At 38.8% G+C, this 27,173-nt stretch overlaps 1 protein-coding gene across 2 annotated transcripts in view; it reads right to left on the bottom strand.

Annotated features, from left to right (window-relative positions):
* Positions 1-27,173, bottom strand: part of CEP112 (centrosomal protein 112) — a 160,191-nt gene that overhangs the window by 98,784 nt on the left and 34,234 nt on the right. The window contains exons 12-19 of one of the 2 annotated variants that reach the window (XM_041409570.1): positions 26,472-26,615; positions 23,669-23,823; positions 23,229-23,346; positions 22,206-22,301; positions 21,336-21,395; positions 18,761-18,840; positions 3,858-3,993; positions 545-652 (exon numbers count right to left, since the gene is read on the bottom strand). In XM_041409570.1, coding sequence (XP_041265504.1) covers positions 545-652; positions 3,858-3,993; positions 18,761-18,840; positions 21,336-21,395; positions 22,206-22,301; positions 23,229-23,346; positions 23,669-23,823; positions 26,472-26,615 — 897 coding nt within the window. The remainder of the gene's footprint in view (positions 1-544; positions 653-3,857; positions 3,994-18,760; positions 18,841-21,335; positions 21,396-22,205; positions 22,302-23,228; positions 23,347-23,668; positions 23,824-26,471; positions 26,616-27,173) is intronic. The other variant, XM_041409569.1, reaches the window with a different exon arrangement.

The raw sequence follows: 27,173 nt of genomic DNA, 5'->3' as shown, positions 1-27,173 counted from the left end.
ACACCCGTGTCTGGTGCAGCTCCTCAGCTCCCAAGCCTGCGTCACGCAGTAATTTCTCTCCTTCTGCTTCTCCCCCCTTTACACTTCACAGCAGTACCAAACAAAACTTTCTTGTCTCCACCCAAACGTTTCCTGAGTATTTCCCAACCCTGAAATTACATTACAAAGAAGAAAATCACGCTCAGCGGGCCAAAACAAGCATTCATATGAACACTCCCCGTGTCAAAAATGATAAAAAGAATAAACCGCTGTTTCTTGACAAGAAGAGAAACAGATAATGCATTAAATAATTGAACCTGGTGATTATGGAAATAGGTGTTGCCACCTGTAAGCCTGGGAAACAATTTGAAAGAGTCAGAGGTACAAAGGATTGTGAAGAAGAAACAGAAAGTATTTTCTGTGTAGGTTCTCCCCACTCCGTCCCCATCACAAAACTCTGCATATCTGTAAATGTGTTTTTATAGGAAGGACAGCAACACACAGTGACCTACAGCTGCAGGAAGGGTGTTTTCTCCCCTCCACCTGGAGGAGCAAAGCAACTGACCTGCTGTTCATATCTTTTCTTGATCTCATCCAACTGCCTGGAGAATTCTTGGGCTTGCTTTTCCCGCAGCAATTTTGATCTGCTTAGATCTGCTTCAACCTCTGCCATCTACATGGGAAAAGAAAGGGAATATTTAATTTTTTTTTTTTTAAAGGCATAGCTTGAAATGTTCTGACATTTCTACAGTTGTTTGTAAACCATCAAAGAGGAGAATATCACTTGTTGGGAATGATAACAACACCATTTGTATGTGGTGAAAATGAATATTCAGTCTCTACAGGATTATTAGTTACTCAAGGACATAGTGATCACTGTTATGCCACTCCCTAATTACAAAGGATTGGCTCAGTTTTTCACTCAACAGTGCTGAAATATCCCATCGAAATTAAGTGAATATTTTCTCTAGACGCATTTAAGACTCAAATATATTTCACTTAAAAATACACTGCCTGTGGAAATTCAAGGGAAATCATGTGCGAGTCAGAGCATAAACGACACAATTAAAGCAAGTTTACATTAAATCAGAAAATAACTTTAAATAACTTAAAAGAGAATTATTTGGCTGCAAGTGAAGTCCTCTGAAGATAGTCATCGCCTATGAATAATGAGTCCCACAGATTCCAGCACGCAGCATCAAGGAAGCAATTTCACAACTCAATTAACAAAGGCTTTTGTATCAAAAGCACAACTGTTAGCTGTACATCAGGCATGTTTCCAAGGGAATATATATAAATATATATATGTAACCCTGCTGCAGTGCACACTCATCAATGACTTTTAGATCTAGATACCAACATAAGCAGTGAATAAACTGTGTCCCTAAAAAGGGAAAAGATGTGGAGGGGTTTGAAGGACCACAAGCCCATCTGCTCCACAAAAAGAAGAAACCCATGAATTTCTGAACCACAAGCCAAAATCCTGCTTGGCCTGAGGGAGTGCTCAGTGTTCAACAGATGTCTGTGCCAATTGGCCTGGACATCACTCCCCAGCCAGGAAGGAGGAGAAAAGGCAGCACTCCGAGTGGGAAAAGCATTTTACTGCAGAGTACTCCAGCAGGAAAAGAAGGGACTGGAGTAGGAGCAGTTGGCCACGTAGAAAGTAGAAAAATAGAGCAGTGAGGAAGCAGCTCCTGAACCTCACTGCTATCATCTGCCATTAAGAAAAGGGACTGCACTCAATGTTTTATGAATCATTTTCTTCCGGCTCCGAACTTACTCAAATTGCACATTCATGGCCATATTTTACTCAGGTTAATAAAATCCAGAAAAATAACAGATCTTGTTACTGCACTAAAGGAGAGGGGTTTTTTTAAATTTTTGAGAGAGAATGAAAATGTTCTAAAAAGTGAAGTAGTAAAAACATATGCAAAGATGCTTTAAATCTACTGGCTTCTGCAGTTTATGCATTAGGTCATGTTCATCTATTTCCAACAAAGGCTCTTGATCGTTGTTTGCCAAACCCAGGAAGCCCCAGACTTAACAGTACCATGACACAGTCTATATGTTATTTCTCTTTTTTTTTAATTACTACTGGAAAATATGCAGATCTTGCAGTTAAACACATGCCACCCACCGACCAGTGGACATCAGGTGACTCTTAATAATCACAAGCTTGACAAAATAGGAAGCAGATGGCAAAATAAATGGTATTATCATAGAGCCAAACTAAAGAATCAAATATTGATTGCAACAACTGAAAATGACCCCATCCTACTCATCTCCATAATTACCTTTTTTCTCACACCAAAAATGGGGTTTTTTTTTAAAGCCCAGTATTTCTAATGCAGATAAAAGGACAGTGTTGCTATGGCTACTGCAGTTGTTTTGTAAGTAATACATCCCACCTCACCACAAAACACAGAATTTTCCTGTATGTCCCAATGTACTGGGGGATTTATCTAAGAGTATATGGATGCAGAGGAACGAGAAAGGCCAAAGCCATGAAGAGAGAGCTTCAGCAGTGCTCCTTTGATGTATTTCCTTGGACCTTGGTTCCTGTAGAATAGAGCCACTCAACTGTACAATATCATTTAGTATTTCTAGATTTTAGCACCCAAGGAGGGAAAGAGTAAACCTCTGTCTGATTCATGGAGTATAGCAAAATTGATTTTCAAAATTTCCCAGAATTCAGGAATATTCTGAAAGAAATTTACTGTCATTTTAAAATTACAGTTGACTATGTTTTCCAAATTCTTTAGCACTTTTCTTATGTTTTGGATTGGTTTTCTCTGCTCAAGGTTTTTTTAAGTGAATGAAACTATTATTAGCTTTTCTAGAGTTAGACAACATCCCTTTTAGATCAGAACAAGGATATTATTTTAAGTCGTGAAGAAATTGCAGGAGGGTCACACAGTACAGAAAATGTCAGATTAAAATTGTGGGATTTGTTGTATTGCCCTCGTGGGTCTGGTTTGCTGAATACATCTTGCTTTTATAAGTTTGTTCTTGCCTTTTTTTTTTTAATTCCCAAATTCTATTATTCGCAGTCTGCATGGGTCTTAAAAATATCTGCATGGAAGATTTTCAGAAAACTTTGAGAAGAACAAAAAGGGAATTTCCTCAGTCCTAAGGCAGCACTCTCAGCCACCCTCTGCAGTCCCAGCCTGCAGCACCCTCCGGTCAGCAGCGAGGTTTGGTCAAGGCAGGTGAGGCTGGAACCTGCAATCCAGAATTACAAGCTGGAGTTCTGTCTGGAGATCTCAACCACACAATGAGTTAGGAAATATCCCTTCTCTCCCCTTCTTTTTGATCACCTATTGCTTGTTCCTCCTTTCACTCCTTGGGCTCCTTTTATAAACTCCCAGGAGAATGGTTTAACTACCGTTTGCTCCATAAGAAATTTAAGCCACTAAACTCCCTGATTTTCAGGGACAGAAAAGTGGATTTTTCCATCCTCTGCACATGACTGCCAGCAGCCACCATGGCTCTGCCCCTGTTTGGGCTCAAACTGATTACAGGAGCTCATTAATGGAAGACAGAGTTTCTGGGAAAAGAGTAGGAAGAGACACATTTAAGTGGGAAATGACAAGCGTTGTTCCATAGGGTGTATAAACTAACCCTTTATACTCTCACTCCTGAAAAATCCCTAATCAGTATCACAACTGCAGATATCTTTATAACAATGACAATTCTGGCTTTGTCAGAAAGATGAAACAGCCGCCACCATCCCTTTCTGACTCGCTGCAAAGACACTACATTGTGAAAGATTTTGATGTAGCACTCTCAAGTGGAGCATGTTTCTGGCATTATAAGATCAGAATCCGCTATCCCACTGCGCCAGAGTTTCAGAAAGGCTGGCATTGTGACCTCCTCACCCGCTGTTTCATTTCAGCAGAGTCTTTCTCTGAGTTCAGCTCCACCTGCCGCTTAAACTCCTCCAGGGCAGCGCCTGCCTGCTGGGCCTGCAGCCTCTGTACCTCCGTCACCCGCCTCAGCTGCTCCTCCTTCTCCCTAGAAAGTCACAGAAAATTTTCAGAGTTCAAGTATCAAATAAAAGAACAAGTGTGCTGGTGTAAAAGAGAGGCCTTTAACCCGATCAGTTTAAAATAGTATTCAGATTTCAATTTCCTGTCCCAGCTTCTGCCCAACTTCCCTTTGCAGGGCTTTGAAGAAGGCGATGGAAGGCCGGAGTTATTTTCGCTTTCTCCGATTGAATTTCACACGCCCAAACACGGCGTCCATGGCTCACAACAAAACCTCCTCCTTCAAAGGCTCTCTTCCCTTCAATGGCTCTCTACCCACTGTAGAACCCCTGTTATTAATCTCATCTAATTAATAAAATTTAATAATAGTAACAATGTAGAAATACTAACAAATTAGATTTCATTAAATTAGATTTAACACCCCCAGTACTTAAGCATACTCTTTTTAGCATGACTGCCTTTCCAGATTAAAAAAAAAACAAAACAAAAAACCAAGAAAATTATCCCAGTGCCATCTTTGTTCACACAAGGTACAGGATTATTCCCTGCTTGCCATAAATCAAAATGCAAAGCAGGGCAATGCGTGACACATGGTTCCTTCTTAATCTAGTAGAGAGCCATAATGCTGTGATGTCTATTCAGCCTTTACAGTAATGACAGATGTTAAATCTCTGTGCAAAGATATTTCATGTCAACAGCCTACACTATTTCACATATTAAACCTGATACATCTATAGAAATCAGGCTGGGTGTCTTCAGACTGGATGGTACATCAGTAGTAATGTTTCTGTAATATTTTGTGTACATTCATATATATGAAAAATACACATGAAAAGGTAGAGACATTCACTATACTGACGCAACACAGACAAAAATTCGGGTAGCTTATAAATATTTCAGAAAATTTGATATGAGTCCTCAAATATTACTAACTTTTATTAACTTGTTACTGGTTTTGTTATTAACTTTTTGTGACATGTTCCTACTCCCACAGGTCAGCAGAGCTGCCTGACTTTTGTGTTCAGACACTGGAGAGCACGATGGTGGCATTGAGGACAAAGCTGGCTCCACCCATGGCTTGTGACAGAAGACACATTCAAACAGACCTGGGGCTGACATTTTCATTTTGCAGGCAGAGGAAGTACCTCATGATAAATTTCCCATTTTGACAGAAATTATTTCCATATAAAACAAAGAATCTGACATGTAAGAGACGGAAAAGCCCAGTTAATTCATCTCGTCTGTCACCTTGCCAGCCCTGGAGGAGCTGCTGCAGCACTGAGAGAGCCTTTCAGAAAGGTCAGGAAGCTGCCAAGCCCAAAGTTACAGTATTCACATCCTCTTCTGTGGTTTGCAGACCAGACTTTGACAATAGGACAAAGAACATAATCCTACATCTTCACAAAGCGGCTGTTTGCAGTGCAGGAGAGCAGGGTAATTCCATTAGCAAAGAGATCAAAGAAATGCCACAAGCCCTGAGTCAGTACATTGCTGTTTACTTCTAGAGGTTTTTTCATGATGTATATTTAAAAAACAAAAAAAAGATTTTATTTTGGCACCTCACTCACAGCTGATGAAATAATTGAGAAGGGAGACTGCTCCTCTCCTTACAGAAAAAGGAAAATACCTTTCTTCCCCAGCAGAAACTGGAGGAAATGGAACAAAGTCCTGTACCACAGTTTTGGTGATGATTGTTTTGGGATTTTGGTTTTGTGTTCTTAAAATACCTGCGCAAATTATCTTCAAATTTGCTAGAGAGCATCCATCACCCCTCCAGATATGCTTTATTTCCACAGCCTCATCGATTCCATTTCCCACACTCCTTTGAGGGGAAGCACATCTGTGTTAATCTAAGCCATCACATTCTCCACTCATTTATGAGACAATAAAATTACTCAGCAAAAAAACCATCACTACCAAAATCAACATTTCTTTCCCCATGTAACTCAAATGGCAAAATACCATTTAGGACTTAAATTCCTCCTGCAGAAGATACAGAAGATCCAAATCCCAAGTACAAAACTCTTCCACCATTCCTCAGAATGGGCACACCAGTGACACCTCCAAAGCTCAAAGTGATAGGAGCTGTCTGATGGATCAGTTTTCCATCTGCTCCTGCTGTTTGGCTCAGTTATCCCCCAAATCCCACATTCCAGGGAGCTGCTGAATACAGATATTTTTATTTTACAGCTGTTTGACATTGAATTACATTAAGCACATCACTCCCCTCTCCCAGAACAAAATCTGCCTCAGAAAGAAGAATATAAAGAGCTCTGCCCACATTTGTTATCTTGGAGAGACCGTGGAGAGGGGAAAATGTCCACTTCTCCTCCCAAAGATCCATAATTCAGCAATGAGCCCTGGATAATAAATCTCTCTCCCTGCAAAACACATCTAATAATTCCTATCCACACTCAAAGAAAAACCAAAAATCAAAGCTTATTCAAACGCATCCACACTGCCAAGTGTCACGAGACACTGGGACAACAGCTTTGGTCCAGTCAGATGGAAACACAACAAATGTAAACTTAAAAGGACAAGATATCAGGCCTCATGCTCATAGTGAGGCTCCACATTTATGCATCTTCTTCCTCAGGAAGACATTTTAATTTTGAAATATTATGATGCAAACTTCCAGGAATGTGGTTTTATGCACCTTCCTTTCTTTTAAGTACTTAATCCCATGAATAAATGCAACATCTCATTACAAGCAGGAAAAAAACTTCATTTTTAAGGATGTGGGAGCCAGCACTCTGTATTTTTTGTGCAGTTCAGATTTGTACAGAAGCTTAGAAAACCTGTACAACAATGGCCCTCGGTTCACAAATATAAGAAAAGCTTCACTTTTTTTCCCAAGACACTGAGCAATGTGCCTTGCATGAAGCACTGAAATATTCACTTTGAAGATTATTTTTTTCAGTTTGACTAGTTGTGGGGCCCGGTACAATACAATTACATCACTTAAATCCCCTAAAGCTGAGCCGGCCTGAATATAAAAACAGGGTGAATTTACTCTTTGCCCCCAATTTAAAAAGCAGCAAATTCCTTTTGTTTCAGCGTATAAAGGACATGGCAACGGAATGAGGAGTCTTACACAGCACAAACCATCTCAGGGAAAGTTGACTGTGAAGTCCAGAATTTCAATTTCAGAAATCAGCACCCTGAAGTGCACTGATGAGAAATACAAATATCTTACGTGCTGCCTCTTCATGCTTAATCATAAATATTTGTCTTGCTCTGAAAAATGTCTTCCAAGAGGTAACAACTAAATGCAGTGAGACTTTACAGCACCGCACTAACGAAACACAGGGCATTTCAGAGGTTAACAGGAAAGGTTAACTAAGTTTGGGACGTCCCAGCAAAATGTTGGATGAACCAACACCTTCCTGGAGGGCTCCCACCATTCCCTGAAGAGCAAGGGCTCACCAACAGCACAGGGAGCAGGAGATGCACCTGGCTGGGTTTCAGCCTCACCAAGAAAATAAAACCTTCCAGACATGAAGTGCCAGCACACACTGAGCACACATACCCCCAAAGGCTGCACAGGGACAGCTTCACATCCCAGCAGCAAACCCACATCCAAGCTCCCTGTGTGCCATTTAGAGAGATTTTCAGTGGAAAACTGTAATAGGCTGTGAAACTCTTCATGATTTCTTATAAAATTATACCAGGCTTTAATCCACAAATAAGCAAATTCTTCCCCAGATTTTCAAAACCTGCTGGCAGCACAGCCCACTGAATCCCAACTGTACTGGAGAACAGAAGCAGAGCAAGGAATTTCTATAAGGATATATTTTGGCACTGAATAAGCTTCTGAACCTTAAATTCTGATGGACTCCACAAGAGGGAGAGGCTCCATCCCTTGTCTAAGTCTGTCTCAGGTTGTTATGACTCTGGGTTTATGCCTGGAGATAAACAGGAATCCCAGAGTATCTCGAGTTGGAAGGGACCCACACTGAGTCCAACTCCCTGCTTCTCATAGGGCTACTTAAAACTAAATCACCAAAACTCAAATCATCACAGGGCTACTTAAAACTAAATCAAATGACTGAGACAAGGCTGAGGTATGGGAAAAGCAGAGTCATGGCTGAGCCTGCAGCCCCACTGCTGCTGCTGAGATCTGCTGGGAAAGGCCGGGCTGTCCTGCCATTCCCACATTACACACACTCTAATCCCATGTACTCAGATTTGCTGTACTCACACAGGTCTTTGCCCATTCCTTCCTCTCTTTCCTAAATATTTCTACTTTTGAGGGAAAATTGCTTTGCTCCCCACTAAAGTGCAAACTGTTCACTTGCTGGAAGGCACCTGAAGAAGGATATTGTTGTTTCTACACAGGCTTCGTTTTTATTTAATGTCACAAGAAGCAAAAAATTTACTCTCATTAATATGTGCTGAAAAAAAATCAGTTATCATGATTCACATAATTCATTTAGATTCAAAAAACCCTAAAAAAACCCCCTATATAAACATATTTCCAAAGGAGAGCACAATTTCTTATATAATACACAGCAAATTGTGTAGCTGAAAACAAACTGCATCAAAACATACCCAAATTTCCCATGCAAATCAAAATGCAAGAATTTCACCTTAGTATCTTCCGTGTCTACAGATATGAGGACCCATCCAGTGTACAGACACATACATTTGACTTTACATAGGGAATTTTAAGCAGACCCACGATCTGCTTCTGTCACCAGAGTCCCTCACATGGAGATGCTCCAGTACTGCCAGGACTCCACAAAATTGCAGCAGTTTAATTAATTAATTAAATTTATAGCCAAATGGAAGACGCATGCTACCACTTTTTAGTGCCACAACCAGTAAAAACCACTCCCTGCCACAGCCCCTCTGACCTAACTTCTAGCATGCAGCTATTCCACTACATAAATAACGTATTCAGGCCTAAAATACCACATACCTGTACAAGAAGGGGTTAATGGATTAATTGTTACAGAAAAATGCTTCAGTACTAATGCCAAATCTGTGGAATACACAAAAATCCATTTGCTTTTCCTGCTCTGTTTTGAACTCACAGTGACAGCTCAGTAACAGCTTTGCCCTAACTCCATCCCAGCTGTGGCTGGAGCATCCCTGTGCACGGGCTGGGATTCCCACAAACAACGAGCAGCAACCAGGGCTCCCCTACCATGCCAACCCCAAACATATGGAATATGTGCAGAACACTTCTTCTTTTTGGTGTGGAGAGGAAGAGAGACAGTGTGAAGTCATTCAAGCGGAATGATAACTAAACCAAAGCCAGATCAAAGGAGCGAAGAAGAAAGACTGAAATGTGAAGCTGAAATATTTATTGCCTTCAAAACATCATCCCTATCCTGTCCCTGGGCACTTTAATATTTGGGAGTTGTTAGAAAGCATTCTAACTTGTTTCATCATTTCAAAGAAATAAAGCCAAAAATATAAAGACAAGAAATTGTCTTTATATTTCCCCAATTTTAAGAATAAGATGAGCTTGTCTTTATGAGAAAAAGCACAAATCCATTTATAAATTGTTTACAGTTTGCATAATTTGATATGTTAACATCAAAAAGCTGGTCTGCATTCCTTCAAGTAAACTCCAACAATGGAATATATTTACAATACAATTATTGTTTTAAACTATATACTTATGTTCTAAATAAATCATGAGATAACATTAACAAACTAAATCACTCCTTAAAGCCATTAATGAATTCAGAGCAAATAATACTCCATGTGTGCAGAATCACACTGAAATAAGAATAATGCATTACACTCAAAATTAATGGCTCACAAATTAGGCAGACATTGGTTAAACACACTAATAATTATTATAACTATTTCTCATTACAGTAATGACAGGGCACTGTTGTGCTAGGTGCTGTGCAAACAGAATAAAACAGCAACTGCCAAATGATGAATATGATGTGGGTTAAAAGGCTGGGCAAGTGTTGTAAATGTGGCTGGAAAGGAAAACTTGGTAATTTTGCTCCAGACTGCAGAAACTGTCTCCAAGATTTAGATCCACCACACATATGAGAGAGAACAGAGGCTCAGTTATCAAGGGAGGAGGATTAGAACAGAGATTAAATAGTCACAGCTTTCCCATGCTGAGAGCACAGCTAAACCTCAGCAAGGACAACACGGAGGGGAGAATTAGAGAGACAGGTGTAGATAATGGCTTAGAAAAGGGGAGACAAGTCTGTAGTTAAAAGGTGGCCCAGAAAGCCAGCCCAGACAGCAAGGAGATTCATGAGGTACCCAAAGAAGAGGAGCAGGGAAGGCAAGGATGGAGATCACAGAACGGCGCTGTGGCACTGAGAGCTGGGGGAGGATAAAATAAACCATCCAAGGACAAACTATGTGAGAAATCAGCAGGCACAGGACAGAGCCAGGCAAGGAGAATCACTTAACACCAACAAAGCACAGCCCAGGCTGTGTGAAGAGTGACAGAGCCAACAGTGGTTGGCAAACCAAAGATGCTGAGGATGAACTGCCAGGATTAAGACTGTTAAGGAGGTACAAGGGCTCAGAATTCATCCTGTCATTCTACTGACTTAAGGTAACTCATTTTATGGTTAAAATAATTGCTTAGTTCAGGATTCAGAGCAATAATATTCATGTAGTAGATAATAAAGATATTTAATTCTGAGGAACCATGAGTGTCTACTTGGCTCATTGGTTTCTTCTTTCCAAGAGGACATGGATTGTCACAATTTTCTTTTCCTTTAAAGTACTGTTTGAATTATCAGATTGAGCTCCTCCATGAAGGTTAGTTGTATTGTTGCTGAAGCTGAAGGAAAGTTGTACAAAACACATAAAAATAAAAGCAAAATTAAGATTATCAAATATAATTGAAGAAGAGAGATCACAATCATCGAGCAACAACAAGGAACAAAGTTTTTCCTTGTACTGTTTTGTAGATGGTTTCCAAGTGACTCAAAGGAGGTGACAGCCTGAAACTTCGCATGCTTTTTAACAATCAGTTAATTGAATTCAATCATCTGTACAACTTTCTTTAGCCAACTGAAAGCTTTTCTCATTTCATCAGTGTTTTGGGCATTGTATAATCTTGAAATGAGAAAAGAAATAAGAAATCTGAAAAATACACTGATGTGAGAGGGAAGCCTTTGGAGTAACAAGGGAACAATTCTGCCATTAGTGTTAATTATTTGTATTTTCATTTAGTCAATGTGATCATGATAGTCCTTAACTACATTAATTATTAGAATAGCAATTTGCAGCAATTAATGAAGTGCTACAGCATGACATGGCAATGCTCTTCACATCACAAGGCAATACTTTTAATTTCATAAGCTGTATGCCATATCAAACCAGTTTCACAGTTGTTATCTCTAAAAAGATGTCATGTGATATCTCTATAACCATCTTGAGGGACATAACAGTCCCAGAGCCAAGGATTAAAAATCAACTGTTGCATTTTTTTTGGTACAACTGGAGCCTTCCTTTCAATACATATTTCATTATTGCCAGTAGGTCTCCAGAGAAACGGAGGGAAAGAAAATGAAAGGCTGTAAATAGTTAATAGAACACTTTATTTTTGCTTTTAAGTGAGGCTATTAAACAAAGCTACCATATTCTGGAGCTCCACATTGTGGCCCCTAGAGCGAGGGTTAGGGAATGTTTACAATATGCTGGAAACTTTGACTGGGTTTGCTCTAAAAGGTTTCAGATGCTCAAGCACAGCACCAAGTGGAGAACAGCTGCTTGGTTTTCCACTGATTCTTAAAGGAGAAAAAGAAGAAAAAAAAAACCCAAACCAAAACCCAGCCTACCAAAAAAAAACCACACAGAGTTTTCAAGAGTAAAACTAGATCCCAACTCCTCAGCCACATCACATTACCACTGTTTTTAAATCACAGACGTGGCTTTTTGCATCATATTGCAATAGCTGTAATGAGACAACCCTCAACATTTTAATAAAAGATAATGATGAACACAATGAACATGAGTATAAACTCTTAACAATGCTCTTTTATTGCAACACTTGGAATTGAAGACAATGCCTGCTCATATTCCTTTTAATTATTTCCGGCTTTAAATAGTAATGGCTTTTCCATTCTGACAAGAATTCTCTCCACACACAAATACTTCATTTTCAAGGAAAAATGGAATTAACTGCAGGAAAACAGCTACACTTAGGCAGTTACCCTGAAAATATTAACAACAACAACAAGCAATTACTCAAAATCTGGATTCAACTTAGAGGAGCAAGAAAAGAAAAAAGAAATGAAAAATTAACTTGTGGTTAAAGCTATCACTCCCTTTATTTATTTATCATTGCACTGATGATTCTCAGGCTGTTGTGCTTTGCTGGGTGCAGTGGCATTTCTGACGCACGCCACTCCAAGAAGCCAATACAAGAGGATTTGAAGGAGCAGCTGTTTAAATATAAAGTTCTCAAAGGGCTTGGTAGAATCAAATTCTCAAGATCCACTGTAAATCACAGCTTTTTTTCAAATTATAACTCCTGTATATTTTGAAAAGCCTAAATTTTACTTCTTTTCAAAATGCTGGGATCTAACAATTATGCAAATGTAAATAGCAAACAAAATAATTTCTTTCCATTGCTATTTATTCTACCTCCTCCTGCCAGCTCTCTTCACATGTTTATTTTTCCTTGCCTTCATCTGTTTCCCTCTTTACTGGGTCAGCAGCAGATTGTTCACCCTTTATTTCTCTCAAATCTATGTCCCCTCACCTTTACACTGCTCCTTCTGTGGTATTACAGAGAAAAGAAAATTAAATAAACACCATGGGAATTTTGCAAGAAATAAGCAACCTTAAGGACTAGAACACCCTTACATAAATAAAATTTCCTGTGCTAAAGTTTGATGCACTTTTAGGTACTTCTGAATAAAGCAAGAAGAGCTTTTCACATCAAACAAGCCCAAGTCTTCTCTTTATGCATCAAAGAGAACCATACAATGAAAAATGAATCATTACTCAGCCCCAGCTGTAGGAAAAGATTCTGCAAAGGACAACTTCACCCTCTGCTCATTTTTGCCTTGTCCCCATTTCACCAGTGCAGGTGAGTTGGGAAACCCCAGGCAGAACCAGCACTGCTGGAGGAGGCCAGGCAGGCTCAGAACAGAAAAACCTTAATAAAATACCCAGGGCAGCATGAGAACAGAACTTCAAACTCAGATCATCCCACTGCACCAGGGCCCAGAGCAGATGGGGCCTTGTGGAAATCAAAAATAAAGAAATGGGAATTTACTGACCCTCGGCGTCGCTGCCATCCAGAAGTTCCCTGCGGCAGCCTGAGGCTCCAGGACAGTGCTGATTTTATTTTAACTTCTGCTTTTAGCAAGGCTGACATCAAAGCCACCCTCTGAAGGCTTATAGGTATCAATGACAAGTTTAAAACCACAGGAGAAGCCTGAGAATAGCTCCAGCTCCATGGATCTGGCTCAATGTCAGGTAAGGAATGACCCAGAATAACCAAATGACTGCCAAAGCACACCAGGAGATGACAAGTGAAGCTTTTGAATAAAGAAATTACTGAGGTTTCAAGAAGAGTAACTGGTAGCAATAAAAAAGTATTTCCTTCCCTAAAGAGCATTTTTTCCACCTTGATTTAGGAAACATGAGTTCTAGCACATTTTTATCAGATATTTAATATGAGGTAAAACCTTGTACAGAAATAACTGTGCTACACACAAGAAATGAAATTTAAAATATAAGTGAGTACCACTGAACACCTGACAAAATCCCCAGAAATAGCAGCCCAGTACAGGGAAGCACAGAGCATTGCTCTCACACTGGAATAATAAAAAGTGGGAAAAGCTTTTTTAAGTCTGCAGTGAGGAAACTCCATGGCCCCACCTCCAACGAGAAATCAACTTCTTCTCCTTGGCTGCCATGTCAGAAACCACATGTACACAAGTATGTGCATGTACACATATGCATGTACACAAGTATACATGAGAAAAGAAAGACATCACTTTATCACTTTCATTTCTGCATTTTACTGAATACCTGCAGGCACCACCTTCACACCACGTCATGACTGGACAGATTTGGTCTGCCACCTAAACCAAACCCCAAAATACTGTGAGAACTGTGTGTGCTTTAAAAACTGCTGTGAAAACTGTGGGGAAATCTGCTAATGGACAGAAGTGCCTTTACTGGTTTCTAGAAAGTTTAGCAGTTTAGCCCCTCTTTCTTCCCCAGAATTTTAAACAAGTTCAGACAAGGGGTAGAAAGCCATGGAAAAAAAAAGAGGTGTTGGTAGTTCCTTATGTAAACAAATAATTTTATTAAGTGAGTTGGAATGAAGCAGCTGCTCAGCATTTGCTCTGTATCATCCCCACTTGCAAAGTGCTGAGATTTGGCTCCATAGACAGACTTGGAAAAAAAAAAAAGGCAAAGAGTAAGAGGGAGAAGGTTGTGCAGCACTGGAGTGGAGATGTGCAGGCATTCCTTGATGCTGCAGTGTTTAACTACAGCATGTGCAGCTGTACAGGGAGAGTTTCATCAATTTCATTTCATTTCATTTCATTTCATTTCATTTCATTTCATTTCATTTATTTCTTCTAAAATGTCACTTCTTAATATTTGTTTCCTTCACATAATACAGAACTGAAGAACTCAGGAAATTTGTACTTCAGGAGCATATGAAAATGGTATTTGTGCATGAGGCAAGCAAAGCAAAGAGCATTAAATCAGACCCCATCATTCTCTCCAGTACATGAGAATGGTCACAACCTTTATCCTGAAGAAATCAACGTGGTCTGCACTTCCCACAAGGGTGACAGAGGATCACAGCCTCAAACTATTCAGGATGTTTATAATTTAGTCCAAAATCTCTCAGTCTCGAGTGACCAACTTGATGTGTCTGTGCAGCCACAAAGGTGTTGTCCCTGTCCCTGGCAGTGTCCAAGGCCAGGCTGGAGCTGTGGGACAGTGGAGGGTGTCCCTGCCATGGCAGGGGGTGGAATGGGATGGGTTTTAAGGTCCCTTCCAACCCAAACCATTCTGGGATTCTTCCATGACTCCAGAATGCAAGCGTCAAAACCAAACACCTCAAAATTGAGCTGAGTGGTTGTAATCTTCAATAAAATGGGGAATATTTTCCTACAGCAAATATATATTTCTCATAGTAAACTAAAAGCACTGAACAATCTGCTAGCAAAATATAAGCAGAGGAAAATAAATATATTGAATGAATAAACATCCAAATTCCAGAGAACAAGACACAAGAGATGATGTTGAGAGCTGTTTAACAATATTGTATAAAGTCAGCAAGACTTTTTCTTTCTCTTCCGTGCAATTTCTTCAGTAGCAAATGGGTACAGATTTTTTTTTCTCATTTATTTTCTGTTTCATTCTACCCAGTTTGTACTGTGACAAATTATACACCTCTATTTCCTACTCCTCACTGTGAGAGATAAGAACAGCAGAGATTCAGCCTATTTGCAACCCACTCTCATGACACATTTTCTGCAACCAAACCACAGGGATTAGAGAAACAACCTTTCCCCCCAAGTAATTACAGAGAAGCTTTTCAAGAAAACTTTGTTCTTACAGAAATGCCATTTAAAGGACATTCTAGAAAAGCCCTTGCAGCACTTCTCAGAGGGACTTTTGTAATGAAGCAATGCCTGTGACATGCACTGCAGAAGTAAATATAAATTTTATATCTACAAGTCACCACCACAAGTCAGGAGTGTTGGAGCAATTCTTTTGCAAAAGGTTTGCTTTTGACAGATATTTCTACCATGAACTTCAGAAGAACAAAAAAACCTTCTGTAAACTATGAAAACCCCTATTCTGTATTGAAACTGTGGCAATACTTTTTTATTTTATTTTAGTTTTGAAGTGAAAGATACTTTCAGAAATGTGAATTTTACTATTCCAAACAATGACTCAAATCACTTTTATTCAGCATCGGTGTGGATACGTTTGAAACAGCAGCAGCAGTGTTTGCTGTCACAGCACTGGGAAAATAATGATAATAATAACAAAAATCCCCTAAAATGCCTGCCACTTCCCTTTCTATGTGCTTGCAGCTCAGCAGCTACTCAAGATATAATCCTGTGACCATTTCAGAATCAAAGTGTATTCAGATCAAAGTAGTTTATGAGAAATCACTGATGCACCTATTGGGTTCTGAGTTACAATTCCACAAGGCATTGTTTCTATGGAAGATGCTGAACTGTATTTTCACCTAGCTCATGCAAGAAAAGGTTGTTTTTCTAAAGATTTACTGGGTCTGCCTGAGCTTGGAGTTAGTTAAATTCATTCTGCAGGTAGTTAAAGAAATTCAGCAAAATGAAGCATTTTTACATAAGATATTGGCTCTTATGGACTCAATAGGAAAGGATTGCTAAGAAGAATAATTCTTGCAGCAATGAAAAAAAAAAACCATAAGGAAGCCATCCATTTCTGCTACAATAAATACCACTGCTCCTTATCTATTACCTACTTGTATATCATATAAAAGCATATATATGACAAAATCTTAATATTGTCAAGACACACTGGTGCTGAAGGAATGGTCTGAACTGCAGAAAGCCCTGCAGGACTGGCAGTTCCTCTGTCCTGGGCATGTGAGTCTGCTCCAGCCCTGGTCAGAAATGCAGAGGTCAGACCCAGAGCTGGAATCCCAACCCAGCAGAATGTGAGCTGGGCTGGACCAGGGCACTGCATTTCTGCAAATATCATCTTTTTAGGATCCTAAATCCATCCATATGGATCTGCCAACTTCTGTCTCCAGCCAGACAAAACCACACTAGAAAGCAAATTTTTATTTCTATTCAATTACTTATTAGCATTACTAATTCCATTATTAATCTTAAAATTAGCCCCAAACCCCTGCTATAAAACAATCAAAAGAGCAGTAGTATAGAGTTGTATTAGACATTTTCCATTTCAACTGGGAGAGGTATATATGGTTTAATATTAGACATCTCTACATTATTTTCAACACTCTGAATAAAATAAAAAAATAAAAAAATTAAAAAAAAAAAAAAAAAAAAAAAAAACCATAAGAGAAACAAAGTGCCATAGGACATGGAAGTGACCTGGGAAAAATACAATATCAAAGTATATTCTCATTTAGAGGGGATCCACAGGAGTAGAAGCAGCCTGTACTAGGAGACACTTTGAAAACCATAAAGGAACATATAGGTATATACATATAGAAACATGTAGGTATTAATCATTTGCTGTGGGGGAAACAGCAGATGATTTTCAGGCTGTTGAACAGCCCCCAGGGCTCATCAATCCCAGGAGCTGACCCATGCCCAGTTCTGGCCAAAGGATTCACCCACAGGAGGTACAAGGCTGGGACTGAGCTCTGCCAGCATTGTTCCAATTCATGGCCCTTGGAGCATCACCAGCACTTTGGGCTCTTAAAATTGAGTCTTTCAAATCCTGACTCCAACTCCAAGCTACACCTAAGCTTAAATACAGCCAAGGAATATCTGAAATAACTGAGGATGTCCTCAACTCCTGCAAGAGCTCCTCAGGTTCCAAATCTCCAGCAGCTCACAGATCCTGCCTGGAGAGAATTTCCTCTGCACCCACGTGGAGATCAACCCTAGGCTGCAAATAAAACCAGTCTGCAAACCAGACTGGTTTTATTAACATAAATAAGTGCAAACTGACACATTATTTGAAAGATGTGGAAGAAAATTAATGCAGCTTCATTATCAACAAATCAGATGGTAAAATACTAAAAGATTAAGTGCAGTTGATAACAGTTCAACCTCCCCAAAATTATAAATAATAGTCAGTGTAAAGAATTTAAAGATTAAAAGCTGGAGTTTTTATTAATGTCTGCAGTGATTTAAGATAGTCTCTATTTATGCCAAATACCTCAGAGATTATAGAAATAAAGAAATACAGACTTCAGCCCTGTCACTTTTATGGAATGAAAGTATCTTTACTTGCCTCTCCCAGCCTAGATAAGGTACATTATGATATTAAACTGAATGCTTTCAGCAAATAACTTCTGGTTTGTTTCAGAATAATCTGTTTCCCCTAGAAATTACTTCCACAGCTTTGACTTTTAACTGGATTAACACACGGAAAGAATAATTTACATAATCAAAAATGGAAGGAGCATAGCAAGAGGTGATCTTGTCCTATGTCATCTGCTGTACATAAACCACTCCCTTGCACAGAAAACATCAAACTTGGGGCATCCTGATCAGCTGCTCATGGACAAAGTCAGCAAAAAACCTGTTCCAAGTTAGTTAATGAAAACTGTTTGCTACAGAGCATTTCTCCCAGCTTTAGATCCACATGAAGAACAAGTACTCCCACAAAGAAGCGTATGAAAGAGAAAAAATCTGCATTAGACTTGTAATTTGAGGATATTAAACATAAAATATAAAATCAGAAGCATCGTCTATTAAATTATATTTTAAGTAAACGCACCTTTCAAATTTATTCCATTTTCTAGAAGAGTCCAAAGCAACAGGTCCTTAGTTTTGATTATTTGCTTCCTATGAATAAACTCTGAATTGAACCTGGGCCTATTTATTTGAGAGGGTACGACCAGCTGACATCATTAACTCTATTTATTTTAATCAATTCGCATTAATTCTATTTTATTCCTACCACTTAAAAGTCAACTAATGTGGGTGAGTTAATTCTTACTTCTAGTTTTTTCATTTTTCTGGTTGATCAGAACCCCAAAGGTGCAGCTTTAAAACAGGAAAAAAACTATAGGAGGGCAGTTAGATGAGATAAAGGATACATTTATTTAATAAATAAATAAATATAAATAAATAAATATTTTAAAATACCAGGGAAGGTTCAAGAATTATTCCACATTCACTTACTTCAGAGCCTGTTCCAGGCAGTGAATTTTCTTCTGAGCTTCCCCTCTTTCTTTATCCAGATCATTCCGAATGCTATTAATCTGCCATTTAAAGAAAAAACCACCATATATTTTAGCCAAAACAGTGTCTGAGTTAAAATAAATCAATGTTAGTTTAAATTCTAAAAGCTATTTATTTGTATATTCCTTTTCCATTGATGCAGAGAACCATCCATGAATTTCTAAAATTATGTGAAATGCAAAAGCAGAGATTAACAGAGAGATGAAGTATGGGAATGTAGCCAATGAGCTATTTTCCTTCTCTAAGTAAATATTACTGTCTAGAATAAAGAAATATCAGTAATTACATAAAAAAGGAACTAGATTTTCTTTATGTAAATACAGAAAAGCAGATAGGAAACTGCCTAAAATAGTGACCTCTATTCTCTGAGGTGCTAAGCTCCTCACCAATTTGTGACCACCCAAACTGAATCACTTCTGATCAATTCTTACAATAAAAAATATCAAACATAAATACATAAACATCCTAAAGAATAACAATAATAGAACAATTAGCAATAATAATCCTAAAAAATCATTACAAAACCCTTTGAATTGGCAACTTCTCAGGCATGGTCCAAACCACAAGTTTTTGTAAGGTTTTTTGCCAAGGGCAGGTTAAGTCCAAGAGTTTGTACATAATCCAAGAGCTGTATTGCTTTAGAATTGCTTAAGGAACAACGTGGGGTTGGGACATACAGGAAATCCTTTAGCCACCTACAGTCACTTGTAATCTAAAGAAATAAAGAATAAAAGAAAAAAGAATAGAGAAAAGAATGAAAAAAAAAAGAAAAATGTGTTTTACTAAGTATGTAGGCCAGTGAAAAAACATATTCAGAGATTCTCTGCTGGGAGCAGTTCCATGGAGGTGTTCACTCCAGGAACACTTAGTTGGGTTTCAAGAGCCTCCAAATCCATGAGCTGCCTACTAGAGAATGAAGAAGCTACTGCCAAACCAGGTAAAATTCTATATATTCAACAGGTGGCTTGGGAATGGCTGTCAGGAACAATCTGTCACTCTCCTGATGCTGAGCTGAATGCTTGGAAAACAAGCAGTCGATTATTTATAAAAAGCAGGTGTTTCCTTGGCTTGTAAAGCCATTTAGCCTAACTGGTTCCTGATCCAGCAGATAAGCACATTTAATCAAACAGTGACATTTAAGGTTCCTACCTATGATTTGTTTGATGTTTAAGTATCCTCAGAGGCAACAGCCACTGCAGACTCATAAAGATTATTAGATAATGGGTAGGTTTTTAAGTGAACAGATTGCAGTAGAGACTTCATGATTCCTTTACTTGTTTTAGTATTTTATGGGCCAATCCATCCTGGTTTATGGATTTATACCCATAGATTATTCACTGGTATTTTTCTTCTCGTCCTTTCTCAAAGATTTGAGCTTGAAAACAGTTACACCAGAATTTATGAACAAACTGCTGTCAAGTTATCTCTAAAAAGAAAGGCTCTGCTTCCTTGTTTGCTGATGCAGAATTCCAACTTCCCTCCCTGGGCTCACTGGCTGGAGGCACTGCTGACACATCTCACCCATGCTTAAGAGCTTTCTCCTGAAAGATCCTCAAACCTCAGTCAAATTTTGCCAATATATTTTTCATTTTGGCCTGCAAATCACTCCAATCCTGGATTTTTCTCGAGTTCAACATTTATAAAACCCACGACTTGACTAAAAAGACAAATGTAGGTTAGGTTTAAACCAAGGCAGATCCTGGAACAAAGAATGTTTTGACTTCAAGTCAGCAGAAGGAACTAACTCAAACCAAAACCTCTCTACAATTCATGTCACAAGTGCTATTACCAAGTGACAAGTAGCTGGGATCACAATCCATTATTTTATGTTATAAATTTGCCACATTTGGCAATGACATGTTTGAGTAACACATCCTTTCAATTAAACAGGCATCTAAGGCACCCTCTGGCTGCACATGAGTTGCACATATAATGTCACTAAAATTGAAGTTTAATTTGAAGCCTATTGATGTTCTGAGTCTAAAAGAGCAGGCAGGATTTGCAAAGTGCTTTAGGATGAAGTGTTTCTGATGAAAATTACATTTTTTACTTTAAGTTTCTGATGTAAAAACGATGCCTGTTGACAATATCTAGAGAACACGTGGAGAAGGATGGAATAGAGATACTCTGGGGGAAAAGGAGTGTGGGAGAACACATGAGCAGTGCCAGAGGTCAGGCCAGGTTTCATTCAGTTCATTTTCCTTTCAATAACAGCAGCTGCCACCACCAGCAGTGTACACACACAGGACAGGCTGCCAGGGGCACTTTTTCGGGAATGCCATCCCAGCCTCCATCCCCTGGCAACAGGTTCCTAAAATCAGAGGTGATATCCCTGTCCTTAAACAGCTGTCCTTAAAATCTTACTTGATTTTGTCCAGTTCTTTTTTCCAAACCTTGTGAAGTGCTTGGATTCCCAAATTTATTATTTGGGCCTTTCAAAATTTCGACCTTTAAGTCCTGTACAGAACAAAACTGGAGGTGTGCAGAAGATGGGAGATTTTTCTGGAAATATTACCTGTTTCTCATACACATGCTTCAAGTGAAGCTTGTCCTGCTGAACCTTGTATTCTTGATCCTGCAGAGGAAAAGATGTGTATTCTAAATCAACATATCCCATTTTTCTTCCATTTCAGAGCATTCATCAAACACAGACGTTAGCTATCATATAGAAAAGTCCATAGCAAAATAAAAACCCACTTTATATCATCATGAAAAAATTCTCTGACATAGAAGAGAATTTAACCAACACCAAATAACACAACTATCTCCAAAGTCATGATTCATGTTTGCTAAAGAGAAACAGCAACTTGTTCTCCTGAGCTATTAAAATGCCATTCTGTACTATATCAACTGTGAAATGAAAGACATTGGAAGAAAAGTAGATGCCAAAACTCAACCAGGACTGATACATGATACAGATGTGGAACTCATTACCCTGAGATAGAAGGATTAATTTAAATGCCTACAGGAAGACAGAATATTGAACGGAACTATTAAACAGTGCAAATTAAAAACAATTTTGAAACTGTAAAAATGTTTACAGTTTACAAGAAAAAAAAAGATATTCATCATTCTTTGACAAGCTTCTTTGTAATCCACCAACAGAGATTTAAACTCTGTTATTTAACATGTGATCCACAAGAAACAGTCAGAAAACTTCGGTGAAAATTCTGCTCTTACCTATCTTTTAGCCACACTTTTTAAATCAACCTTTAATCACATGTGACATTGTGGTTATGTGACATTTCATGTATTTCCTTTCATAAAACAGAAACAAGCAAGCATGGTATACAGAAGTACATTTAAGGATGGATATCTAAACATTTAAATCACCAAATAAAGTAAAAAGAGTTGGTCATTTCTGAGAAAGAAAGTCAGGGCTCACCCTCAGCTGCTGCTTCCTTTGATGTTCAGAGTCTTGCAATTGTTGTTTCAGCAGAGCCATTTCACGGCGTAATTCTGCAATCACATCACATGTCTGCTGGGATTTAACAGAAAAAGCAGTTTTTGTCTTGGACTGCTCATTAGCTCTTTTGCATTTTCGAATTTATTTCTCTAAAGTTTCCAGAAACTGGAAAAATTATCAACTTGGGAGAAAAACCTGTTTGAGTTTACGACTCTGGGTGAGTCAGTTTGGGCCCTCTGGTGAGCTTAGAAATGAAAACAACAGCACAAAAAAACCACCCCTAATAATAAAAAATCCCCATTAAAATCTACTAAAAATTAGTAGAAAGAAAAATATCTTGTAAATGAAGTGGAGTAAAGCATCATCAAAGCTCAGAGAATTTCAGCAAATGAACACCAAACACCCACTGGTCCTATGGCTCTATGGATTAATAAATGGTATTTAAAACTTGAGTCTTTTCTACAATTATTTAACTTAAAAATCACTTTAAATATGTACCATCTCTGTACCTATGCATATTGGTAGGTATCAACCTGACAGATGCTTTTCCAGAAACAAACAAGAGTTATTACATTTTGGGTGAAGTCTACACTTGCAAAATATAAAAATATTTCCTTAAACACATAAATATTTTATACAATGTTCAATACTATGAGGCCTGCAGGACTTTTTTTTCTGGAAAAAATATTTTCTCTCATGAAAGAGGTTTTGTGAAAACATTAAGTCTTCAAGGGTGTATCCAGAATTTTTACAGGAGCACAAACAAAATTACTTAATTGTACCTTATCTAATCAGCTGTAGAAATACACACACACCAGAATGACCAACCAACCTCAGATGATTTTTCAGTCAAATTTGGGAATAAAAAGTTAAACTTACACTCATGACTAACTTGGGGAACTGAGCAATTCCTTGGATTTATTCATAAGCATCACATTGATAGTGAGGAGAACACTTAAGAAATAAACCCCATTTTCCTGCCTCTTACACCTGGCAGCATACCTGAGCTTGTTCCTGCTTCAGAAAATCTCTATCAACATCAAATTTACTTTGTAGCTGCTGAAGGTTCTCCTTGTATTCCTGCATAATCTGGTCCTTGTCTTTCTGAAGTAACTTGTACCTACACGGAGCAAGCAAACAGAATATGGAAATTGCTTTCATATGTTGGCATTTTACCTGCTCAGTATCAATTCCACGGAGTCTGCACGTCTGCCACGTGCTCTTGTCACAGAATGAGCTGCTCATAAATAATGGAAAGGTAAGACACTCCTCAAGGTGGTCGTTTGGGTCACTTTAAATGAGTTTGACACCAATTAATATATTTTCATGAGAGTTTTCTAATGTCAAATGCCATTCACTGTGTTCCTGGAACAAAATTAATAATGTTTGCTTCTGGAAATTCCATATTCTTAAAAGTTTAACCAGCAATTGTTATTGAATACCTTTCTTTCAGCTCCTCAAGTTGGGAACAGACCTCCTGGTAGCGCAGCTCTACCTCAATCTTCTCCTGAGATAATTTCTGACGTTGTAAATTACTACTTTCAGCCTCAACAGTCAGCTGCTGCACACGGGCCCCCAGCTTTTGGACAGTCTCGTTCTAGAAGAATAGAAAATTAGTGAGAAAAGCCCAGAATCAATGAGGGAATACCCCAGCTGTTATTCAGTAGCCTTGAGCAACGAGGTTCTCTGGCGACGCAGAGACACAAGAGTTACAACGGCAAAGCTGTCATCAATCATGATAGTAAATTCTATACTGCATATAAAAACAAATATATCTTCAAAATGTGGGTGTTTATTCCCCCTCAAAGTGACATCTCTTCTCCTATACACAGAACAGCATATGCAACTGATTTCTAAATTACAAATCCTTTAAAATGGGAGAGAAAACAATATTTCAATGGAAAACCACAATGGATGATAATATACACAAAGCATTTTTAGACTTTCCAGAAATCTCACTGCAGTAACTTTCAGTAAATTACAAGCATCTCTCAAAAGCTGTATCTTTTTCCTGGAACTTCATCTCACAATATAAACTAATCTAAAAACTAACAAAGTAAGGACAGGCAGGTAGCATGAGATTACTCTAGGCCTTCCCATTCTTCCTGTATTTATGGCAATATGCAGGGAAATGAGGGAAGAACTCCTTAGGAGGATGGGGTCAGAAAATCAGATCCAGAGTAGGTATCAGAATTATTTTTATATTAAGAAAGGCCTGAAGATGAGAGAAGTGGAACAGAAATTTCACCCACTCCTAAAGTAAAATAAAACCCCAACTATCTGCCCTGTGCAGCCACTGCCCTGCCTGCCACTGGAGGTGACACGAACCTGAGCAATGCACGAACCCCACACAGAGACATCACCTGAGTGGCCACCTCAGCTCTGGCAAGCGGCCACAGAGATTTCACAGCCACAACACAGCAAAATTCTCCATCCAAGCCAAGCTGCTCAGTGTGGGTTTGGTTTTCGGGGCCAGAGGGTCGTTTGCTTTGGGGGCTTGGGGTTTTTGCTTGTTTTGTGGTTTTCTGCGGTTTTGTGTTTGGGTTGGTTTTTTTTTTTTAATAATTAAACAAGGAGTAATTTTTAATATACCACTGAATATAATTCCTGGCTGGCCCCATGTCCCTCAAGGAAGTTCATCCTTGTTCAGGGTACAAACCCCTCCTTATCAGCTCTATGGCATTAATGAAACTGTTCAGCCAATTCCACTTGCTAACAGCACTGGCATTCCTGACAACATGAAACTCTGAACAGGGAAACTCTGAAATACCAACGGAAAAAAAATTTAAAAATCAGCAGAGAGAGAAAAAAAGAAAACTAATTTCCAGTGACAGTCTAGTCTTTCATCTTAAGCCCTGCCTTGAACTCTACCTTGTTTAATTATTAAATCAGAAGCTGCTCGGCAAGATCTGTCTAGTTTTGATGGTTCTTAAATTCAATCTTGCTGACAGACTGTGTCCACTTTTCTCTGTATTTACCGTTACCTATGACATGATCTGAATGTTAATTTTTAAATTCAACATTCATTAATAAAGGAATAAATTTTGTTTGACATTGTCTTTTCACTCATCAATTTTCCTCGTACTTCATCCTGATGAAAAGTACAGGATGCTTTTTTGAGGTTGCTTGTTAATTTTTTTGCTTTTTGCATCATTTATATAACAGACACAAAATCCAGATTATACCTAACTACATACTTATAATTACTCTAAAAAAGAAATGCAATAAATTAGAATAATCAATACATATTTTAAAATTCTTTTAATGACATCTTTCATCCAACAGAAGCATTTGCTCAGTCAAAGAGGAGGTGGGTGAGTAAAAATCATGTTTCTATGGAAATAGATGTAATATATAAATGGTCTACAAACTTGACAAAGACAAAAGTTCTGCTAACTTGAATCAAATATTTATAATTAAGGACTGATTCTAAGATATCAGTGTAACATTGATTGAAGGGCTGTACCTTGTTTAATTTTATCTGGGGAATAAAATCCTTGGCTGGACTGGCTGCCAGGACAGTGCCCTCTCCCAGGAGAGAACAACTGCATTGCACCATTGAAAGAAAGGATGTATGTGCATGAATAACAGAATCATGGAACGGTTTGGGTTGAGAGGGACCTTCAAAACCATCTGGTTCCAGTCCTGCCATGGGCAGGGACACCTTCCACCCCCCCAGGCTGCTCCAAGCCCCATCCTGTGACATCCACATTCTCTGGAAAAATCCCTTCGCTCAGGATTTTCTCCTGGGAAGCTGAGAAGCCTCAGAGAAAAGGAAAGCAATTTTTATCTGATTTGCTTCTCCTGTGTTGTGCTCGCATGTGGAATATGTTTGGAGATTGTTTACTCACAGGTGATTGTTTCAGTGATTGTTTCATTGGATTCTGCTGTGAGTTGTTTTCATTCTTTGGCCAATCAGGGCCAAGCTGTGTCAGGACTCTGAAGAGAGTCATGAGTTTTCATTGTTATCTTTTTAGCATTGAGTAAGTATCCTTTCTGTATTCTTTAGTTAGTATAGTTTAGTATAGTATTCTTTAATATAATATAGTATATTATAAAGTAATAAATTAGCTTTCTGAGAACATGGAGTCAGATTCACCATTCCTTCCTGCCACGAGGGCACCCTGCAAATACAACACCATCCAACCTGACCTTGGGCACTTCCAGTCCATACAAACCCAAACAAATGGAATTTAACATTTTAAGAGACACTTGCTGTCATGAGAGTTTCAGAACCAAACCTACAGTTGACTGTGTCTGCTGCAAATACTCCTCCTCCATCTTGGCCAGCCGGGCGTTGGTCTCCTCCAGCAGCTCCTGCATATCTTCCGTGTGCTTCTTCCGGATGTTGAACTTCTCCTTCTCCATCTCAGCCACAGCATCGTGAAGCTGCACCAGAAAAACAGGCACAAAGGAACAAATGGCATCTACAACTAGCATTGAGAAGTGCTAAATTATTATAACATGTGAGTAGAATCAGTGAAAAAGCCCAGGTATTCATACTTCTGTCCTCTCTGAAAATATTGTTTCTCTAACATAAATAAATAAAATTGTGGCTGCCCATCCCTGGAAGTGTCCAAGGCCAGGCTGGACAGGGCTGGGAGCAGCCTGGGACAGTGGAAGGTGTCCCTGCCCATGGCAGGGGGTGGCACTGGATGAGCTTTAACGTCCCTTCCAACACAAACCAGTCTGGGATTCTATGAAAAAGAAAAAAACCCAAACAAAAAAAAACACCCAACACTGGAGCCTCAAGATCTTCATCACAAAGGACAATTTATGATTTATGATTATGACTTGCCTTTAGGAAGGCAAGAATTAAATCCAACTTCATTTCTACATGCAGGGCAGCAAAAAAATTAAATTGTACAGCAAACTTCATGAAGAGAGGTGGGTTTGTCCTTTCTGTGACCCTCCCTCTCCTGAGAGGGGGAAACAAGACAAATACTG

Source organism: Onychostruthus taczanowskii, unplaced genomic scaffold (genome assembly GCF_017590055.1).
Source record: "Onychostruthus taczanowskii isolate IOZ18803 unplaced genomic scaffold, ASM1759005v1 scaffold30, whole genome shotgun sequence".
In the NCBI taxonomy this organism is placed as follows: Eukaryota; Metazoa; Chordata; class Aves; order Passeriformes; family Passeridae; genus Onychostruthus; species Onychostruthus taczanowskii.
This window is presented reverse-complemented; position numbering and strand designations above follow the sequence as displayed.